Source organism: Oncorhynchus masou, chromosome 7, assembly GCF_036934945.1.
Source record: "Oncorhynchus masou masou isolate Uvic2021 chromosome 7, UVic_Omas_1.1, whole genome shotgun sequence".
Taxonomy (NCBI): domain Eukaryota; kingdom Metazoa; phylum Chordata; class Actinopteri; order Salmoniformes; family Salmonidae; genus Oncorhynchus; species Oncorhynchus masou.
Window position 1 is genome coordinate 11,215,928 of NC_088218.1, and position 17,508 is coordinate 11,233,435.

The 17,508-nt window shown below is 45.1% G+C and overlaps 3 protein-coding genes across 8 annotated transcripts; 1 reads left to right on the forward strand and 2 right to left on the reverse strand.

Moving 5' to 3' along the window:
* Positions 1-93: 93 nt before the first annotated feature.
* Positions 94-3,101, reverse strand: f7l (coagulation factor VII, like). Of its 2 annotated transcripts, none has more exons than XM_064970420.1 (8): positions 2,944-3,101; positions 2,447-2,613; positions 2,315-2,339; positions 1,785-1,898; positions 1,525-1,668; positions 1,214-1,308; positions 999-1,119; positions 94-871 (listed from the first exon to the last, which is right to left on the reverse strand). In XM_064970420.1, exons 1-8 carry the CDS (start codon positions 3,038-3,040, stop codon positions 327-329), a joined length of 1,308 nt encoding a protein of 435 aa, XP_064826492.1. In that variant the 5' UTR covers positions 3,041-3,101; the 3' UTR covers positions 94-326. The 2 variants fall into 2 exon arrangements, with proteins under 2 accessions (XP_064826492.1, XP_064826491.1); XM_064970419.1 differs by having other exon boundaries at positions 2,447-2,619; positions 2,944-3,100.
* A 2,925-nt stretch (positions 3,102-6,026) lies between these two features.
* LOC135543278 (uncharacterized) lies at positions 6,027-10,887 on the reverse strand. 3 transcript variants are annotated; one of them, XM_064970426.1, is made up of 8 exons: positions 10,506-10,887; positions 10,092-10,283; positions 9,778-9,900; positions 9,368-9,600; positions 8,303-8,440; positions 7,783-8,056; positions 7,590-7,673; positions 6,027-7,496 (listed from the first exon to the last, which is right to left on the reverse strand). In XM_064970426.1, exons 2-8 carry the CDS (start codon positions 10,276-10,278, stop codon positions 7,339-7,341), a joined length of 1,197 nt encoding a protein of 398 aa, XP_064826498.1. In that variant the 5' UTR covers positions 10,279-10,283; positions 10,506-10,887; the 3' UTR covers positions 6,027-7,338. The 3 variants fall into 3 exon arrangements, with proteins under 3 accessions (XP_064826498.1, XP_064826497.1, XP_064826496.1); XM_064970425.1 differs by having other exon boundaries at positions 10,092-10,302; positions 10,539-10,886; XM_064970424.1 differs by having other exon boundaries at positions 10,092-10,302; positions 10,506-10,886.
* A 243-nt stretch (positions 10,888-11,130) lies between these two features.
* On the forward strand, positions 11,131-15,858 carry setdb2 (SET domain bifurcated histone lysine methyltransferase 2). 3 transcript variants are annotated; one of them, XM_064970421.1, is made up of 10 exons: positions 11,146-11,230; positions 11,525-11,601; positions 11,739-11,852; positions 11,925-12,077; positions 12,230-13,079; positions 13,212-13,381; positions 14,542-14,817; positions 15,019-15,224; positions 15,304-15,392; positions 15,509-15,858. In XM_064970421.1, the coding sequence occupies exons 2-10, from the start codon at positions 11,574-11,576 to the stop codon at positions 15,624-15,626; spliced, it is 2,004 nt and encodes a 667-aa protein (XP_064826493.1). In that variant the 5' UTR covers positions 11,146-11,230; positions 11,525-11,573; the 3' UTR covers positions 15,627-15,858. The 3 variants fall into 3 exon arrangements, with proteins under 3 accessions (XP_064826495.1, XP_064826493.1, XP_064826494.1); XM_064970422.1 differs by having other exon boundaries at positions 11,154-11,234; XM_064970423.1 differs by having other exon boundaries at positions 11,131-11,601; positions 15,309-15,392; positions 15,509-15,622.
* Positions 15,859-17,508: the final 1,650 nt, after the last annotated feature.

Below are 17,508 nucleotides of genomic sequence, written 5' to 3' on the forward strand. Positions count from 1 at the left end.
CCCCTCCCACTCTTTCAGTTACATCACTGATCTCAGGGCTACATGCACGCTAAGTTGTGTTATGTTTCTTATCAGTTAGGAAAACAATCCAACTTTATTTTCAAATAACTATTTATTTATTCTGTTAATAATTGGATCAAAGAAAATATATATCTTAGGGTTGTCTAAGAAACTATAAAGATGAATGTCATCATTATAATTAGAGTTTATATCTTAATCCAGATTCTAGTTTGGAGCAGGATTGTGTCTTGGCTATTATCCAGCATCATCCTTGAGGAGATCTGTCAGTGTTTTTTGGAGGGGTGTTTTTAAATGGACACGCCCACTCAGCCGGTCGCCATGGTCTGATTGATCCAGTCCAGGAAGTTAGAGACGCGGGTATAGATTCCATAGACGTCCTCTTGGGCGCACCCTTTACCCCAGCTCACCACTCCCGTCAGAAACCAGGTGTTCTTGTAGCGGGTGACCAGGGGCCCTCCGCTGTCCCCCTGGCACGCATCCTTTTTCCCATCCCTGAACCCAGCACACAGCATGTTCATGGTCACATTGAGGCCTGTGGTGCGACACTCCTGTAGGGGGACCCGAGGAACCTCCAGCCTCTGGAGCAGAGTGGACGGGGGTCCCGACTGAGCCAGGCGGCCCCAGCCACTCACCACGGAGGTACGCATGGCCCCCAGTGTGCGCCCGAAGGAGCCGTCCAAGGCGGGCAAGCACACAGGCACCACGAAGGGTCCAAGCACTACTTCCCTCTTGAGGTAGAGCAGAGACAGGTCCCGGTCTGTGGAGGTGTGGTTGTATTGGGGGTGGATCAGCATCCTCGTCACCCGGCGAACCTGCTCTGTGCCCTCCTTCTTCGCACGGTTGTGTTCACCTTGAAGGGGAAGAACTCAGGATCAGTGGACAGTGAACACTCAGAGGTGATAGTTAGAATTGGGTTTTGTGGCAGCTGAGATACTGGGAGCGTTGAGAGAACACTGTAATACCATTTGCCCACTCACCCACTGTGACTTGCCAATGGGAGGCAGCCGTGTGCCACATACAGTGGGCAGCAGTAAGGATCCAATGTGGAGCCAAGAGGATCCCCCCACATTTATATTCATTCATGTACTCCAGCATAACCTGCAGTGACAGAGGGAGAGGAGAGTGTGAGACAGACATAGATCTGGATCTAGCCACGTGTTGGTCAGTCAATAACTACAGTGCAATGCTATACCTGCCATGGGCACTCTCCCTTAGGACAAATTGTGCCTTTCACAATTCGGGGCCCGGGCCTGAACGTTTTCACAATTCTTCCACAGGGAAACGGAACTAAGAGGAGAGAGAGGAGAGAGAGAGAGAGAGCGAGAGAGAGCGAGAGAGAGAGAGCGAGAGAGAGAGAGGTTAGGAGTTGAGGATAAAGAGAGAATACAGGCAAGAGAAGGACTAAAAAAGAAGAAGATTAAGTGATTGTATGGAGATGGCCTCAAGAAGCACAGGGCTGTTGGGAGTTGTAGTTGTTAGGGTTTGGCCCAGTGTGATACAGACCTTGGGGTATGCAGCTACTGCTGTCATTGTCCAGGCTGTACCCAGGGGCACAGTGACAATGGTGAGACAGGTCTGGAAACTCTGTACAGAAGTGCTCACATCCCCCATTTCTGTACAGACAACCATCATAAGAGTTCATCAAGGCTGTGGAGGTGGCGATAGAGACAGACAGGAACCAAGAGACAAGAGAAATGGAGACCATTATTGAAGAAAATCCAAGAGCCAATTTCAGTGATTCGACAGAGGTGTGTTGTACCTACTTTGGCCACAGTTTCGTCCATCAAACCCAGGGAGACATATGCAGATGTAGGTGTTCATCTGACCTACACAGGTAGCCCCATTCAAGCAGGGGCCAGACTCACACTGATCCACCACTACAGACAGAGACAATATTAGATTATTATTAGAACCATTATAATGAGAAACGAGAAATATATGTAGATTTGGCAAAATGTACAGTACCAGTTGAAGGTTTGGACACACCTACTCATTTATTTTTTACTATTTTCTACATGGTAGAATAATAGTGAAGATGTCAAAACTATGAAATATCACATATGGAATCATGTAGTAACCAAAAAATTGTTAAACAAATCAAAATATATTTTTGATTCTTCAAAGTAGCCACCCTTTGCCTTGATGACAGCTTTTAAAACTTTTTTTGGTTACTAAATGATTCCATATGTGTTTCATAGCTTTGATGTCTTCACTATTATTCTACAATGTAGAAAATAGTAAAAATAAAGAAAACCCCTGGAATAAGTAGGTGAGTCCCCTGAAGATAGCCTACCTGAGTAGCTCTTCCAGAACTCCTCCTGCATAAAACAAGAGAGAGGGCTATTTAAAAAGACTCTAATGTTTTGGGACAAATATGGAGAACCTACCTCCTCAGATTCCATCTGATCATTCAGTTTAAACTCACCAATTGTTCGGGGAGGGTGAAGATCTCCCGTGCCTCCTCGTAGCCACATTGCTCCTCCAGACACTCTCTCTCCAGGTCTCCCAGTCTCAGCTCCTCCAGCAGGCTGTTAGCACGCCGCGACCGCTGATGATGGAGCACCTCATTGGCCTCCTGTGTGCTCAGGAACACTGGAGCTGCCAGGACGGGACATGACTGCTCACACTACATAGACTTTAAATTGATAGACATCCAACAAACCTCCACAGGAACAGAGTACAAATAGTAGGAAAAGGAAGAAGAATCCCAATGAAGACCATGGGTGGTTGAAAAGTTGCTATTACTGCACACACAAGGCTGTAAACAGTCTCTGTACAGTCAGACTGACAGAAAGACAGATAGACATACAGGAAGTCAAGCAGGGCATTGAGTAGCCAGCAGCGTGTGGTGCTGTATTTGAAAGTTACAGGGCTGAACCAAGAACCATCAAAGTAATTCACATCCTCAGATCTGAGACTCACCTCCAGGGAGTCCGGTGCAGGCTGGGATATAGAGGGCCAGCAGGATAAGGTGTCTGAGCTTCACTTTCAGAGCGTCCGTGGTCGTAGACGACTCCATTACTGAGCTCTCAGGGCTCAATCCAAGTTCAGTCCTCCCACAAACACATACTCCACAAACACACGCACAGCAAATCAGTCTCTCTCCCCCCTCCCTGACAGAACATGTATCAGGGTAAACCAACAGGGCAGTTGGCTGGGAGAATAACATTGGGAAATACAATGACTGGACTGGAGCCATGGAGGCATTACTAGTATCACACCAACAGGAGGTGCTGTTGTATAACAACACAGTGGAGGCAGGATATTTGTCCACCTGATAAAGCATGTATTCAATGTATCAAAACTGTAAATAACTCATTGTTGATCAAATGTGCAGTTACTGCTCTTTTGCTTTGTAAGGCAGTATAGTTTACAGTGCAGAAAGCTATAATGGCTCTGAGGCAACATATCCTCAATGCAGCTTCCTAAAATAACTGCCCACACCAATATTAATGTAGTCTATTGCCACTATAGAACTAACACTTCACATTGAGGGAGGGAAGACAGAACTGTCACTGAGGAAGATGCCTTCAGAAAGTATTTGTACCCTTTGACTCATTCCACAGTTCGTTGTATTACAGCCTGATTTCAAAATGGATCAAATTCACCCATCTACACACAATACCCCATAATGACATGTTATTAGAAATATTTGCAAATGTATTGAAAATGAAATACAGAAATATATATTTTACATAAGTGTTCACACCAGAGTCAACACCTTTGGGTAAGTCTCTAAGAGCTTCACACACCGGGATTGTGCAATATTTGCCCATAATTCTGTTAAAACATTTTCATGTTCTGTCAAATTGGTTGTTGATCATTGCTAGACAACCATTTTCCATAGATTTTCAAGCAGATTTAATTCAAAACTGTTACTCGCCCACTCAGGAACATTCACTGTCTTCTTGGTAAGCAACTTGTGTAGATTTGGCCTTGTGTTTTAGGTTATTGTCCTGTTGAAAGGTGAATTCATCTCCCAGTGTCTGGTGGAAAGCAGACTGAATCAGGTTTTCCTCTATGATTTTGCCTGTGCTTAGCTCTATTCCGTTAAATTCTATGCTAAAAAAACCTCCCCAGTCATTAACGATTACAAGCATACCCATAACATGATACAGCCACCAATATGCTTGAAAATATGGAGAGTGGTACCTAGTAATGTGTTGTATTGGATTTGGCTCAAACATGCTTTGTATTCAGGACAAAAAGTGAATTCCTTTCCCACATGTTTTGCAGTATTACTTTAGTGCCTTGCTGCAAACAAGATGCATGTTTTGAAATATTTGTATTCTGTAGATGGTTCCTTCTTTTCATTGTCATTTAGGTTAGTATTGTGGAGTAACCACAATGTTGTTGATCTATCCTCAGTTTTCTCCTCACAGCCATTAAACATTGTAACTGTCTTAAAGTCAACATTTTTTACCTTTATTTAACTAGGGATGCCAGTTATGAACAAATTCTTATTTACAATTACAGCCTAGGAACAGTGGGTTAACTGCCTTGTTTAGAAAAACAGATTTTTATCTTGTTAGCTAAGGGATTCGATCTGAACTTCTTTCAGTTATTGATCCAATGCTCAAACCACTAGGCTTCCTACATTGACCTCATGGTGAAATACCTAAGCGGCTTCGTTCCTCTCCGGCAACTGAGTTAGGAACGACGCCTTCTCTGGACACTGTGTTAACTACCCTCCAGACGAGCTTCAATGCCATACAACTTTCCTTCTGTGGCCTCCAACTGCTCTTAAATGCAAGTAAAACTAAATGCATGCTCTTCAACCAATGGCTGCCCGCACCTGCCTGCCCGTCCAGCATCACTAGTCTGGACGGTTCTGACTTAGAATATGTAGACAACTACAAATACCTAGTTGTCTGGCTAGACTGTAAACTCTCCTTCCAGACTCTCATTAAGTATCTCCAATCCAAAATTAAATCTAGAATCGGCTTCCTATTTTGCAACAAAGCATCCTTCACTCTTGCTGCCAAACATACCCTCTGACCATCCTACCCTCTGACCATCCTACCGATCCTTGACTTCGGCGATGTCATTTACAAAATAGCCTCCAACACTCTACTCAACAAATTGGATGCAGTTTACCATAGTGCCATCCGTTATGTCATCAAAGCCCCATATACTACCCACCACTGCGACCTGTACGCTCTCGTTGGCTGGCCCTCGCTTCATACTCAGCGCCAAACCAACTGGCTCCAGGTCATCTACAAGTCTTTTCTAGGTAAAGCCCCGCCTTATCTCAGCTCACTGGTCACCATAGCAGCACTCACCCGTAGCACACGCTCCAGCAGGTATATCTCACAGGTCACCCCCAGAGCCAATTCCTCCTTCCAGTTCCCTGCTGCCAATGGCTGGAATGAACTGCAAAAATCACTGAAGCTGGAGACTCATATCTCCCTCACTAGATTTAAGCACCAGCTGTCTGAGCAGCTGACAGATCACTGCACCTGTACATAGCCCATATGTAAATAGTCCATCCAACTACCTCATCCCCATACTGTATATACTTATCTTGCTCCTTTGCACCCCAGTATCTTTACTTGCGCATTCATCTTCTGCACATCAATCACTCCAGTGTTTAATTGCTATATTGTCATCATTTCACCACTACGGCCTATTTATTGCCGTACCTCCCTTGTCTTACCTCATCTGCACACACTGTATATAGACTTTTCTATTGTGTGACTGACTGTATGTTTGTTTATTCCATGTGTAACTCTGTGTTGTTGTATGTGTTGAACTGCTTTGCTTTATCTTGGCCAGGTCACAGATGTAAATGAGAACATGTTCTCAACTAGCCTACCTGGTTAATTAAATAAAGGTGAAATATATATATATTTAAAATAGGCCAGTGACAAAAAAAACTCTCAATTTAATCCATGTAACACAATTATTATTATTATTATTTTTTTTTTTTGGGGGGGGGGGTGAATACTTTCTGAAGGCACTGTAATGATGAAGGAGACAGTACAATAACGGTTGTTGACAGGTGGTTAGATTTGGTAATGAGACACCATTTATTGGGCCTGAAGGATACAAAAATATATAGATGATAAACATGATCCATGTGAAAAGCAGCATGTACTGTAGATGTTAGATAATGAAGGTTTTCACACTTTAATTACAGTACATAAGATTGTAACAATGTATACTATTGTATGTGCGCATAATCGACCAGCATAAATGCTTTTATTCAACTTTAAAACACAATTCTGCAGGGCATATTACCTTTCAAATAACTTCACTAGGTTATATCCAAATGAAAATAAGACTGATAAAATAAGTTACCATTAAACTGCCATAATTAGTTCGCAATGTTTCCCTTCGCATAACTTGGAAACAAGGAATGTAGAAATGTTGCAGGCTACTGTCTACCTGCTTCTGCAATCAATGTATATGATCAAATGTACTTTAAACTAGGTTAACTTTTTCTTCTTGAACTCAAACTCGATATGAGTTTAAAGCTTACGGTATGATTCAAAGTCGAAAAAGATCCCGCATATATTAGGATGAAATTCTGTGACGTTTTAGGTGTTCGCCAGGGTTTTCCCCCCGGACTGTTCATCACACATGTTTTTCTTGAGGCTTGTCAAAGTTCCGTAGCCAAAGTCTACGCCCCTTCGTCGGTGATTGGTCAACAATAGGGGATCTGCAATGAAGTGCTTGTTGTCATTCAACGAGAGATGACGAGTTTTCATGCAGATGTTTAGAAATACTGCACCAAAAATCTTAGATGTAAATTTGCGCAACTAAGACCTCCTCAGAAAAAACGCAAAATTATTTACAGATTAATTGAGACTATTTTGAGGAAGTGAGTGTACGGACTATGGTGACTCAAGAGGTACAAAAAGTAATATAATATTTTTAAAATTAGGTAATTTTAAGGGAGTATGCGAGCACAGACGTTCACTTCGCCTGGCCGAGTTCTGCTAGGAGCAAACCGAACCTATGTATGCGGACGCCTTTAGTGCATAAACTCCAACTGATCTCTAAAATATATTTAATGGAGACACAGCTGAGAATAGTTACTTGATGTATGATCGAGAGAGATAGCTGAGCTTTCAGCTGGGGAGTAAACCAAGGTAAACCTGGGAAAATAAGCACTTTTACACAAGGTAATTATTTGTGCATTGTAATCTTTCATTGTAAGGTACCTTTTTGTGCATACAATGGCCAGCATGTGAATACCAAGGCCAATAAAAGGCTCAAAATCAACAAACATATGTACACAGATGTTGTTATGAGTTACACCAACCAAACGGAGGTAAGGTATGTGTGTCAGTGCTCTGATGCTGGCTTTAAGTCCTATAGGGGGCAGTCTCGGAGCATCTTTAGTATTTCATGGATGGGTTCCTGTGTGTTCCTCAATCCATCCTTCCACTCCTGGGGTACAGATCCACCCGTGTACCCTGCCCTCGCCCCCAGCAGAGCCCCCAAAGCAGAACCCCTGTTGCAGTTCTCTCCTGAAAAAGACACAGACATTTTAGACTGACAATTCTCAAAACACACACCTTAAAACAGATGAATTGGCACCACAAGAAAACAAACAAACTTACCGCCACAATTGGTGTTTGCCAGGATCCCTCCATGAGGGTCGTTGTGAAACTCATGTGCTAGGTAGAACATACTACTGAGGGCACCTATAAAGGACACACAAACTTCTATTAGACTCAGTGGACACTTGCATCAAATACATAAATGGAACTAAATCACACTGCTGTGGATAGGAAGACAGAGAGTGATAGACACCTCGGGTGTAGCAGGCCATGCCAAGCATTTCCACTGCACTCTGGTGAACCTTGAGCCCCTCTGCAGAAGAGGTTGGAAACCTGGCTGCTTTCTGTATGTAGGGCTTGCAAGTGTCCCATGCGTCCAGTTCGGGTGACTTGAGGGCGGCCTCCGCTTGCTGCTTCAGACACGCCCCATTCAGAGTGGCATGGAGGGCTCGGGCGTACAGCGTCACATATTTCTCCACCTTGGGATGGGGGTGGGTGAGCCGGACAAACTCTACCGCTGCAGAAACCTGGGAGAGGAAGAAAGAAAGCACAGTAAAAGAGGGGGAGAGAGAGTGAGTTTCGTTGGGAAAATATTAATTTCTTGTGTTCTCGTCTCCTTCTTAAAACCCATTGGAGGAGAAGTTCAACGGTCCCTCCCCTCTGACCTTCTCATCCAATGGGTTTTGAGATAAGGCAAGGAGAGAAGGATCAAGGAAATGCAATTGAGATTCTCCTATTCAAATATTCCAAAAAGGGGTGGGTGCAACACTTGCAGCTTGGTCCTCATTGGCTGTGGCAGAGAGAAGCACAAAGGGGATGGCCATGGGGAGACAGCCAATAGCGTCTAGCTGGCTGTCAGGGACTGACAAGTTCATCTTCTGCTGGTAGCGCTGCTCTGCAAACTTCAACACCTGGAACACAAAGACAAGACACAAACGTAACAACTGGAACACATAGACAAGACACACAAACGTAACACCTGGAACACAAAGACAAGACACAAACGTAACAACTGGAACACCTAGACAAGACACACACGTAACACCTGGAACACATAGACAAGACACAAACGTAACACCTGGAACACAAAGACAAGACACAAACGTAACACCTGGAACACAAAGACAAGACACAAACGTAACACCTGGAACACATAGACAAGACACACACGTAACACCTGGAACACATGGACAAGACACACACGTAACACCTGGAACACATAGACAAGACACACAAACATAGCACCTGGAACACATAGACAAGACACACAACACCTAGACAAGACACAAACGTAACACCTGGACACAAACGTAACACCTGGAACACAAAGACAAGACACAAATGTAACACCTGGAACACATGGACAAGACACACACGTAACACCTGGAACACATAGACAAGACACACACGTAACACCTGGAACACATAGACAAGACACACACGTAACACCTGGAACACATGGACAAGACACACACGTAACACCTGGAACACAAAGACAAGACACAAACGTAACACCTGGAACACATGGACAAGACACAAACGTAACACCTGGAACACATGGACAAGACACACACGTAACACCTGGAACACATAGACAAACACACAAACATAGCACCTGGAACACATAGACAAGACACACAAACATAACACCTGGAACACCTAGACAAGACACACAAACATAACACCTGGAACACAAAGACAAGACACAAACGTAACACCTGGAACACAAAAGACAAGACACAAACGTAACACCTGGAACACATAGACAAGACAAACTGAGACACTGTCTGGTTAGGTGTGTAATCTTGCATGTATGCATGCATGTGCGTGTGCATTACCTTGCTGGAGGAAGTGGGTCTGGGGTCTTGCCAGTCGGAGAAGAATGCTCTGTGGAAGGACTCTGCGTAGGTGTCTCCATGTGTTCCTGGCGTGGTCATGAAGTGTACGTAATCAGCCAGCACCGCCCCCCTCGCCACTGGTTCTGCCACGCTGGCAAACTTCCCCCCTGTCAGGGCCTGTGCCACCCTCAGGGAGCAGATGGCATTCAGGGTATTCTCACCTGCTTGGAGACCTGCACAGAGATAGAGGTATACTTAACTGAATAATTGATAATATGTATTGTCAATAATTATTTTCCGTACATAACTGCTTTTAAAGATATATACAGACCAAGGTCAGAGACAGTTATTTTTTTCATTTAGTTACATTCATTTGTGAGATGAACTGAAATTAAGTGAGTAGTGAGCACCTTGGTGATAGTGGACCGATCCACCTGATGCCTTCCAGAACTTGAGCTTGTTATGGAGGATTACGCTACCCACAACATGGGGTCTGTTCCCACCAGAGGACCATGCAGTGCGACCGCTCCCCGCTATGGACCGGAGGGAAAGAGAGAACAGATTAAGGATACACTCAAAATGTTTCAATGTACTGATTGCCAGTTTGATGAACATCAGGTGAAGAATGAATGCTCTTGCATATATCAAACACTCATGTCATGTCATAATTCATGACCAATAAACAACTAATTTTCAAATTCAGTAAAGGGTGATGTTTACATACCTGAGTTGGAGAGGGTGAGGATGCTGGACGGGTGTCTGTTGTTGGGTGCGTTGAAGCCGGTGATCCATCCTCCAAAATCTCTCTTGATGTCATCGATGTTGTAGTACCAGTGCGCAGGCATGGACATGGCGTCGGCGGCACACATTCCCCACAGCGCCTCTCCCACCGACCTTCGCACCTGGGTCATCTCGGCTAGAGACTGGTGTCGTTACTTCAGAAATCAAACACAAAAACATGTATATTTCAATAATAATAGTAGTCTATGTTCAGATGGGTTACCCTGTGGCTACTGGTGCTCGAGGAGGCTATATATGTAACGTTATGCGAGCTGTAATAAAGAGTTCAAACGTGGACATAGACAGGACAGAATTCCTTGACATTGTTTAGTGGTTTAAGAAACATATGCGGTCCTACCGTATAAATGTCAAATTGTAGAATGATCCTCACCCTATTGAAGGTGTAGTTTCTGCTGCACGTATGAACACCAGAATGCGCATAATAATGTCGATATAGAACTTGCGTAAATGCATTATTGCTGTGTTACAAAACTACACAGGGTCGTATTCACTTGACACCAAACGGATCAAAACGGGGAGGGACTACCTAAACTTGTCCAATAAGAAATTCGTTGTCGTTGCAAAACGTTGTCGTTGCAAAACGTTTTGCTCGAATGAATAGACCTAGAAAATAGCCCGCTACATAACCTGAGTTTGACATAACGACCAATTTACATATTGTAACCGTCAGACAATCAACTCTCGCCAACTGTACATAAGTCCCTCAACTTGCAAGATGACGAACATTAAAGTTGAAGAATGTTTGATATTCGTAGTAAAATTTAACTGTTTCACTTTTCAACTGGGTCAATTCATGAAAAGCTAATGGAGAATAGATATATATTCAGTTTTAAAAAGGAGACATTAAATATTGAAACGTTTGTCTCAATCGAATGTAAAATTGGTAAATTCATCTGATTCCCATTCCTTTGTTACGAAACTGGATTTGCAGATCGGTAATATGTTGGATTTGTCTTCCATATGAACAAAATAGTGAAGTGCATTATGGGTATTCGAATTTCATCAATGGAAGTAGACAAAGTAAAATGTATCGATACTATCAGGTTTAAAATAGATAAGGCAGTAGGTACATTAGCTTATGTTTTGAACGAACTGTAAATTGGTGTCGACACTTGTATAATAATGCTTTTTGCAAGCAACTTCCTGAAATCAATGCATGCGGCATCGCAAAGATAGCTAGAGATCTAGCTAACGTTGTGACTTACAACATCCTTACTGGTGTACGTTAGCTGGTAGTACTAGCTGGGCCATCGACGTTGGATACCAACAATATATATGTAACTTGGTTGGTCTTTGGTAGGCTATATATCCGGCATAATATTGACTATGTGCTTAGCCAATTGCACATTTTCTTAGCAGGTATCAGAGGAATTCATAACCAGCTGACCATCCATCAATATTGAAAATGGATGGGTCAGAGAAAACAGAAGTTGGTGAGGAATTTTCACTTATACCGTTATATTGTTTCTAGTTTCACATACATTTAATCCAGTTTGAAAGATGGACCCAGTTGTTGTTGGAGATCATCATGCAAATTATTTGTTCCTGACATCTTTTGCTCTGATTTCAGCGAGGGCAAAGTCATTCTGGGTACAGGTGGATGTGGAAGAAACATTTGATGAGCTGTATGAATATCTGACACACCTGAAGCATGCCATCAAGACCTGCACTGCTACAGACAGAGGTACCATATATACAGTACACACACATACACATACTGGCCATTGATGCAATAATTGTTCTGTTTTTGTTTTAGAATATGTCCAGGGGATGAATATGATTACCTTATTGGATTCCGGGCTGATTGTGACACCGGCAACTACAGGCCCAGCTACAACTACAGCCCCAGCTACAACTACAGCCCCTGCCACTGGGAATGAGTCTTTTGTGGAGGTGGTTATTGGTGCAGGTACATAGCCTATTTCACGCCCAGTATGTCATTATAGTATCTCTGACTGTGAGGTTTGGATTGATTGGATCCAAACGTGGTCTGTGAGCTATCCCAATATCTCAGTATGCTGCTAGCCTAACATCTTCCCAATATCTGTCTCCACCACACAGAAATCCTCACAGTTTCAGTCCCTGACACTGACGACCCTCAGACTCCTCTGCCCCCACAACAGACAGAGCCCGTATCCCCTCCCTCACCCCTCCGTTACGATGGCTCCATCATCCCCCTGTCGCCCCCCTACCCCAACAGAGAGGACCTCATGACTCCCCTGCTGCCCCTCCAGCTCCCCTACCAGTTCCATACCTGCAGCCAGGCCTGTGTGCCCCACCTGCCCCCGTCCGCACACCACTTCCGGGGCCACAACCCTCTCAGGATCCCACTACTCTGCTCCTTCCAGCGGCAGTGTGCTCCCACTCCACCTCTCACTACTGGGATTGAGACCGATTGTGATGGGACTGAACCAGACTCTAAGGGGGAGGGCTCTGAGAATTCTGAGGGTGCAGAGTTGGACTCTGAGGTCACGGCGCGGGGTGTTGTTTACAAGGCTCCCTGTGGGCTGAGTCTCTGCACCCCAGGGGAGGTGCTTTGTTTTCTGGTTGCCACAGAGAGTCACGGCGTTCTGCAGGTGGACGACTTCACCTTTGACCCCCTGGTGCAGTTGGAGTGTCTGCGGCCACCGCAGTGGCGCCCACCCGGGCTGGCTGAGAGGGACCTGAGCCGGGGGTCAGAGCCAACGCCGGTGGAGTTGTGCCTGCAGGAGGAAGGAGTGCGGCCGGAGGACTTCCGCTACAGGAAGGAGCGTTGGCCTCACGGCTGTTTCCTCAGTTCGGGCCCGCTGTTCACCACCTGCTGCGACTGCACTGACGGCTGTGGTGATGCGGAGAGCTGCGCCTGCGCTTGTCTGACCCCAGGCGGCAAACACTACTCCCACCAGAGGCTGTCTGAGCATGTGCCCAAAGGGTGAGTTGGGCTGGGCGTCTGGTCCTTGTCAGCAATCCTGTTGTGTTCATGTCCTTTGTGTATCTATTGTGCCTGGTGAGTGCATGCCATTACCAACTACTCATGAGATATGTATCTGTGTGTGTCTGCTAGGCTGTACGAATGCGGTCCTTGGTGTGGGTGTGACCGTGGTATGTGCCAGAACCGTGTGGTTCAGCGGGGTCTGCGTGTCCGGCTGCAGGTCTTCCCCACCGGAAACAAAGGATGGGGGGTGCGTTGCCGTGACGACCTGGACAGGGGCACATTCGTGTGCACATACGCAGGTAGGGGAAACTGACAGTTTGGTCCTGTAAGCTTAAAATGATTGTTCAGTGAAAATGTACATATAGTGGTTTGTGAAAATATTTCACCCCCTTGTCATTTTTCCTATTTTGTTGCCTTACAACCTGGAATTAAAATGTATTTTTGGGGGGATTGTATCATTTGATTTACACAACACTTTGATGATGCTAAATATATTTTTGGGTGAAACACACAAGAACTTGAGCGTGCATAACTATTCACCCCCCCAAAGTCAATACTTTGTAGAGCCACCTTTTGCAGCTGCAAGTCTCTTGGGTGCAGAGTTGGACTCTATGTCTCTACGAATATTCTAATCATTCAATTAACAGATAAATCCCATTAACAGCTTTGCAGCTCCTTCTGGTTATCTTTGGTCTCTTTATTGCCTGGTTTGTGAGTTTTGGTGGGCAGCCCTCTCTTGGCAGGTTTGATGTGGTGCCATATTCTTTCCATTTTTTATAATGGATTTAATGGTGCGCCGTGGGCTGTTCAAAGTTTCACATATTTTTGTTGATCTGTACTTCTCCACAACTTTGTCCCTGACCTGTTTGGAGAACTCCTTAGTGTTCATGGTTCTACTTGCTTGGTGGTGCTACTTGCTTGGTGGTGCTACTTGCTTGGTGGTGCTACTTGCTTGGTGGTGCTACTTGCTTGGTGGTGCCACTTGCTTGGTGGTGCCACTTGCTTGGTGGTGCCACTTGCTTGGTGGCGTTGCAGACTGGGGCCTGTCAGAACAGGTATTTATATACTCAGATCATGTGACACTTAGATTGCACACAGGTGGACTTTATATAACTAATTATGTGACTTCTGAAGGTAATTGGTTGCACCAGATCTTATTTAGGGGCTTCACAGCAAAGGCACACACCACTTTTCTGTTTTTAATTTTTTAATTTTCTGAAACAATTTTATTTAATTTCACTTCACCAATTTGGACTATTTTGTGTATGTCCATTACATGAAATCCAAATAAAAATCAATTTAAAGTACAGGTTGTAATGCAACAAAATAAGAAAAACACCAAGGGGGATGAATACTTTGACAAGGCACTGTATTTGCATAAGAACCATCCCTTTAATAAAGGCTCAACTGTGGATCCAAATCAAGGATCTGAAACTTTACTAACTTCCCTTCCTTTCAGGTGTAGTTCTCAGGGCAGGACTGGACTCCGACGAGCCCCTCCCACCCAAGCGCCAGAAGGCGGACCTTCCCTCCGACGACGAGGTGGAGGTGGTTGATGAGTGGCTGGCGCCGGCAGGGGAGGGACGAGCGCCTGCAGAGACCCTGGAGCCCTCGCCCCCCTCCTCACCTCCTGACGGGCTTCATGTGCCTGTTATTCAGAGGCCCGGGGTGGAGCTTTCTCCACAGATACAAGCCGTGTTGGTGGGAAACTCCCTGCCAGTCCAACCTCTCATAGGTACTGGAAACTGGGCCAACGGATGCTTCATGGTTCCATTAGTCTGGTTACACCAGACTGACAGCTGCACTCACCATTGTTCCACTGGTTTAACCAGGCTATGGTTCCCAATGATGAACATTGAGAAACGAGGCATTATGGGTGCCTAGATAGTATGCAGTATAACTTATTTTCTTTCCTGTTACACTTTTCCTTCTTCAGGCATGGAGGTTGAGGAGGGTGTGGAGCAAGAGAATGGGGTACAGAAGCCACAGCTGAATTCCCAACCACACATGAAAGAAGTGGATGTGAAGCTGTCTGTGTCCACAAGCACAAGCCCCAAAAAACTGGGCCCAAAGCAGAACCCTATGGAGCACCTGTATTACCTAGATGCCACGAAGGAGGGGAACGTGGGAAGGTTCATAAATGTAGGTGTATGACGGTGTGACTATCTACTCCCATTCTTTAACCCACCCACTCATAACCTCTGACAACTTGTCTCTACAGCACAGCTGCGACCCCAACCTATTTGTGCAGAATGTCTTCACTGACTCTCATGATCCAAACTTCCCCGTCATCGCCTTCTTCACCAGCAAGTAAGTGTCCTGAATAGTCCCTTTTTTAATGGGTAATGATTTTGTGATAAAACTACGCGATGGGTTGATATATCAGTACCAATAGCAGATTTAGCTTTTTCTATATTTTCTTGCAGAGTGGTGAAGGCGGGGACTGAGTTGACCTGGAACTACTCCCACAGCCCTGACAGTGACCTGGAACAGAAAGTGACATGTCAGTGTGGCTGTGAAGGCTGTCAGGGACTGCTGGCATGAACCTTGAGATGAACACAGAAACAAAATTCTCCTTTATAGCCTGCTTCTAGACCCATTACATAGTCCGTTTGTGCTGTAAACAAATCTGCCTTCAGACCAGGCCACAATGACCCCAAGATGTGTATGATGGTGGACAACCAGTTATGCTTTGCCCTCATCACCTTTGTCTATTAACCTGTAAATGGGCCTTTGTACACTTAATAAAAATAAACTCAGCAAAAAAAGAAATGTCCTCTCACTGTCAACTGCATTTATTTTCAGCAAACTTAACATGTATAAATATTTGTACAAACATAAGATTCAACAATTGAGACATAAACTGAACAAGTTCCACAGATGTGACTAACAGAAATGAAATAATGTGTCCCTGAACAAAGGGGGGTCAAAAGCAACAGTCAGTATCTGGTGTGACCACCAGCTGTATTAGGTACTGCAGTGCATCTCCTGATGGACTGCACCAGATAAGCAAGTTCTTGCTGTGAGATGTTACCCCACTCTTCCACCAAGGCACCTGCAAGTTCCCGGACATTTCTGGGGGGAATGGCCCTAGCCCTCACACTCCGATCCAACAGGTCCCAGACGTGCTCAATGGGATTGAGATCCAGGCTCTTCGCTGGCCATGGCAGAACACTGACATTCCTGTCTTGCAGGAAATCGCGCACAGACCGAGCAAAATGGCTGGTGGCATTGTCATGCTGGAGAGTCATGTCAGGTTGAGCCTGCAGGAAGGGTACCACATGAGGGAGGAGGATGTCTTTCCTGTAACGCACAGCGTTGAGATTGCCTGCAATGACAACAAGCTCAGTCCGATGATGCTGTGACACACCACCCCAGACCATGATGCACCCTCCACCTCCAAATCGATCCTGCGCCAGAGTACAGGTCTTGGTGTAACGCTCATTCCTTCGACGATAAACGCAAATCCCACCATCACCCCGGTGAGACAAAACCGCGACTCGTCATTGAAGTTCACTTTTTTCCAGTCCTGTCAGGTCCAGCGATGGTGGGTTTGTGCCCATAGACGACGTTGTTGCCAGTGATGTCTGGTGAGGACCTGCCTTACAACAGGCCTACAAGCCATCAGTTCAGCCTATTGCGGAAAGTCTGAGCACTGATGGAGGGATTGTACGTTCCTGGTGTAACTCTGGCAGTTGTTGTTGCCATCCTGTACCTGTCCCACAGGTGTGATGTTCAGATGTTCCGATCCTGTGCTGTCCTGTCTCCCTGTAGCGCTGTCATAGGCGTCTCAGTTTATTGCCCTGGCCACATCTGCAGTCCTCATGCCTCCTTGCAGCATGCCTAAGGCACATTCACACATAAGTAGTGTTGATGAATAAGTATATGGGAAATGAGATCAAGTTGAGACTCTGGACAAGGCGGATAAGGTATAATAAAAGACCGTTTATTCAATGCGTAATGATGTCTGGTAAAACGTGCGCACGGCTCCTTCGTCCAGATCTTATGGAACTTTCAGAAAAAGAGGCCGAAACATGATATGCAGTCCCTTAAATACATTGAAATGACGTAGGTAGATTCTGGTAGTCCTGGTTTCTGGTAGGTTGCTTGTAGGTGATAGACAGTCCCCTCCAGCCTGGTGTCCGTATCCCGTTGGTTCTTGACAGAGTTCTTTGTCTTTGGAGCCCATCCCGAAGGAGGTCGGGTGTTTGTGTTTTAGGAATTTCAGTATATATGTTCAGTATATGTGTTATCTCAATCAGCCACCCGTACAGGGTTGTACCAGTGCGATTAGTATCTACAGAAGGACAGGGGGAGGGTAGGGTTATGACACAGTGTGCAAGCCACAATTGCATGGTTAGGCCACAGGCAGACAACAGTCAGTAAATGCGGTATTACATGCGTTTAATATGTTTATTACAAATCC

Excerpts from the sequence above, each read along its gene's own strand:
- LOC135543278 (XM_064970426.1), bottom strand. The coding sequence starts at position 10,278 with ATGACCCAGGTGCGAAGGTCGGTGGGAGAGGCGCTGTGGGGAATGTGT. Across the intron at positions 9,901-10,091 it reads CCTCACCCTCTCCAACTCAG|CGGGGAGCGGTCGCACTGCA; the intron begins GTATGTAAACAT and ends TCCGGTCCATAG. Across the intron at positions 8,441-9,367 it reads GACCCACTTCCTCCAGCAAG|GTGTTGAAGTTTGCAGAGCA; the intron begins GTAATGCACACG and ends TTTGTGTTCCAG.
- f7l (XM_064970419.1), bottom strand. The coding sequence starts at position 3,040 with ATGGAGTCGTCTACGACCACGGACGCTCTGAAAGTGAAGCTCAGACAC. Across the intron at positions 2,340-2,446 it reads TCACCCTCCCCGAACAATTG|GAGGAGTTCTGGAAGAGCTA; the intron begins GTGAGTTTAAAC and ends TGTTTTATGCAG. Across the intron at positions 1,669-1,784 it reads TGGACGAAACTGTGGCCAAA|CCTTGATGAACTCTTATGAT; the intron begins GTAGGTACAACA and ends CCACCTCCACAG.
- setdb2 (XM_064970421.1), top strand. The coding sequence starts at position 11,574 with ATGGATGGGTCAGAGAAAACAGAAGTTG. Across the intron at positions 11,602-11,738 it reads GTCAGAGAAAACAGAAGTTG|CGAGGGCAAAGTCATTCTGG; the intron begins GTGAGGAATTTT and ends CTCTGATTTCAG. Across the intron at positions 13,382-14,541 it reads ATTCGTGTGCACATACGCAG|GTGTAGTTCTCAGGGCAGGA; the intron begins GTAGGGGAAACT and ends CCTTCCTTTCAG.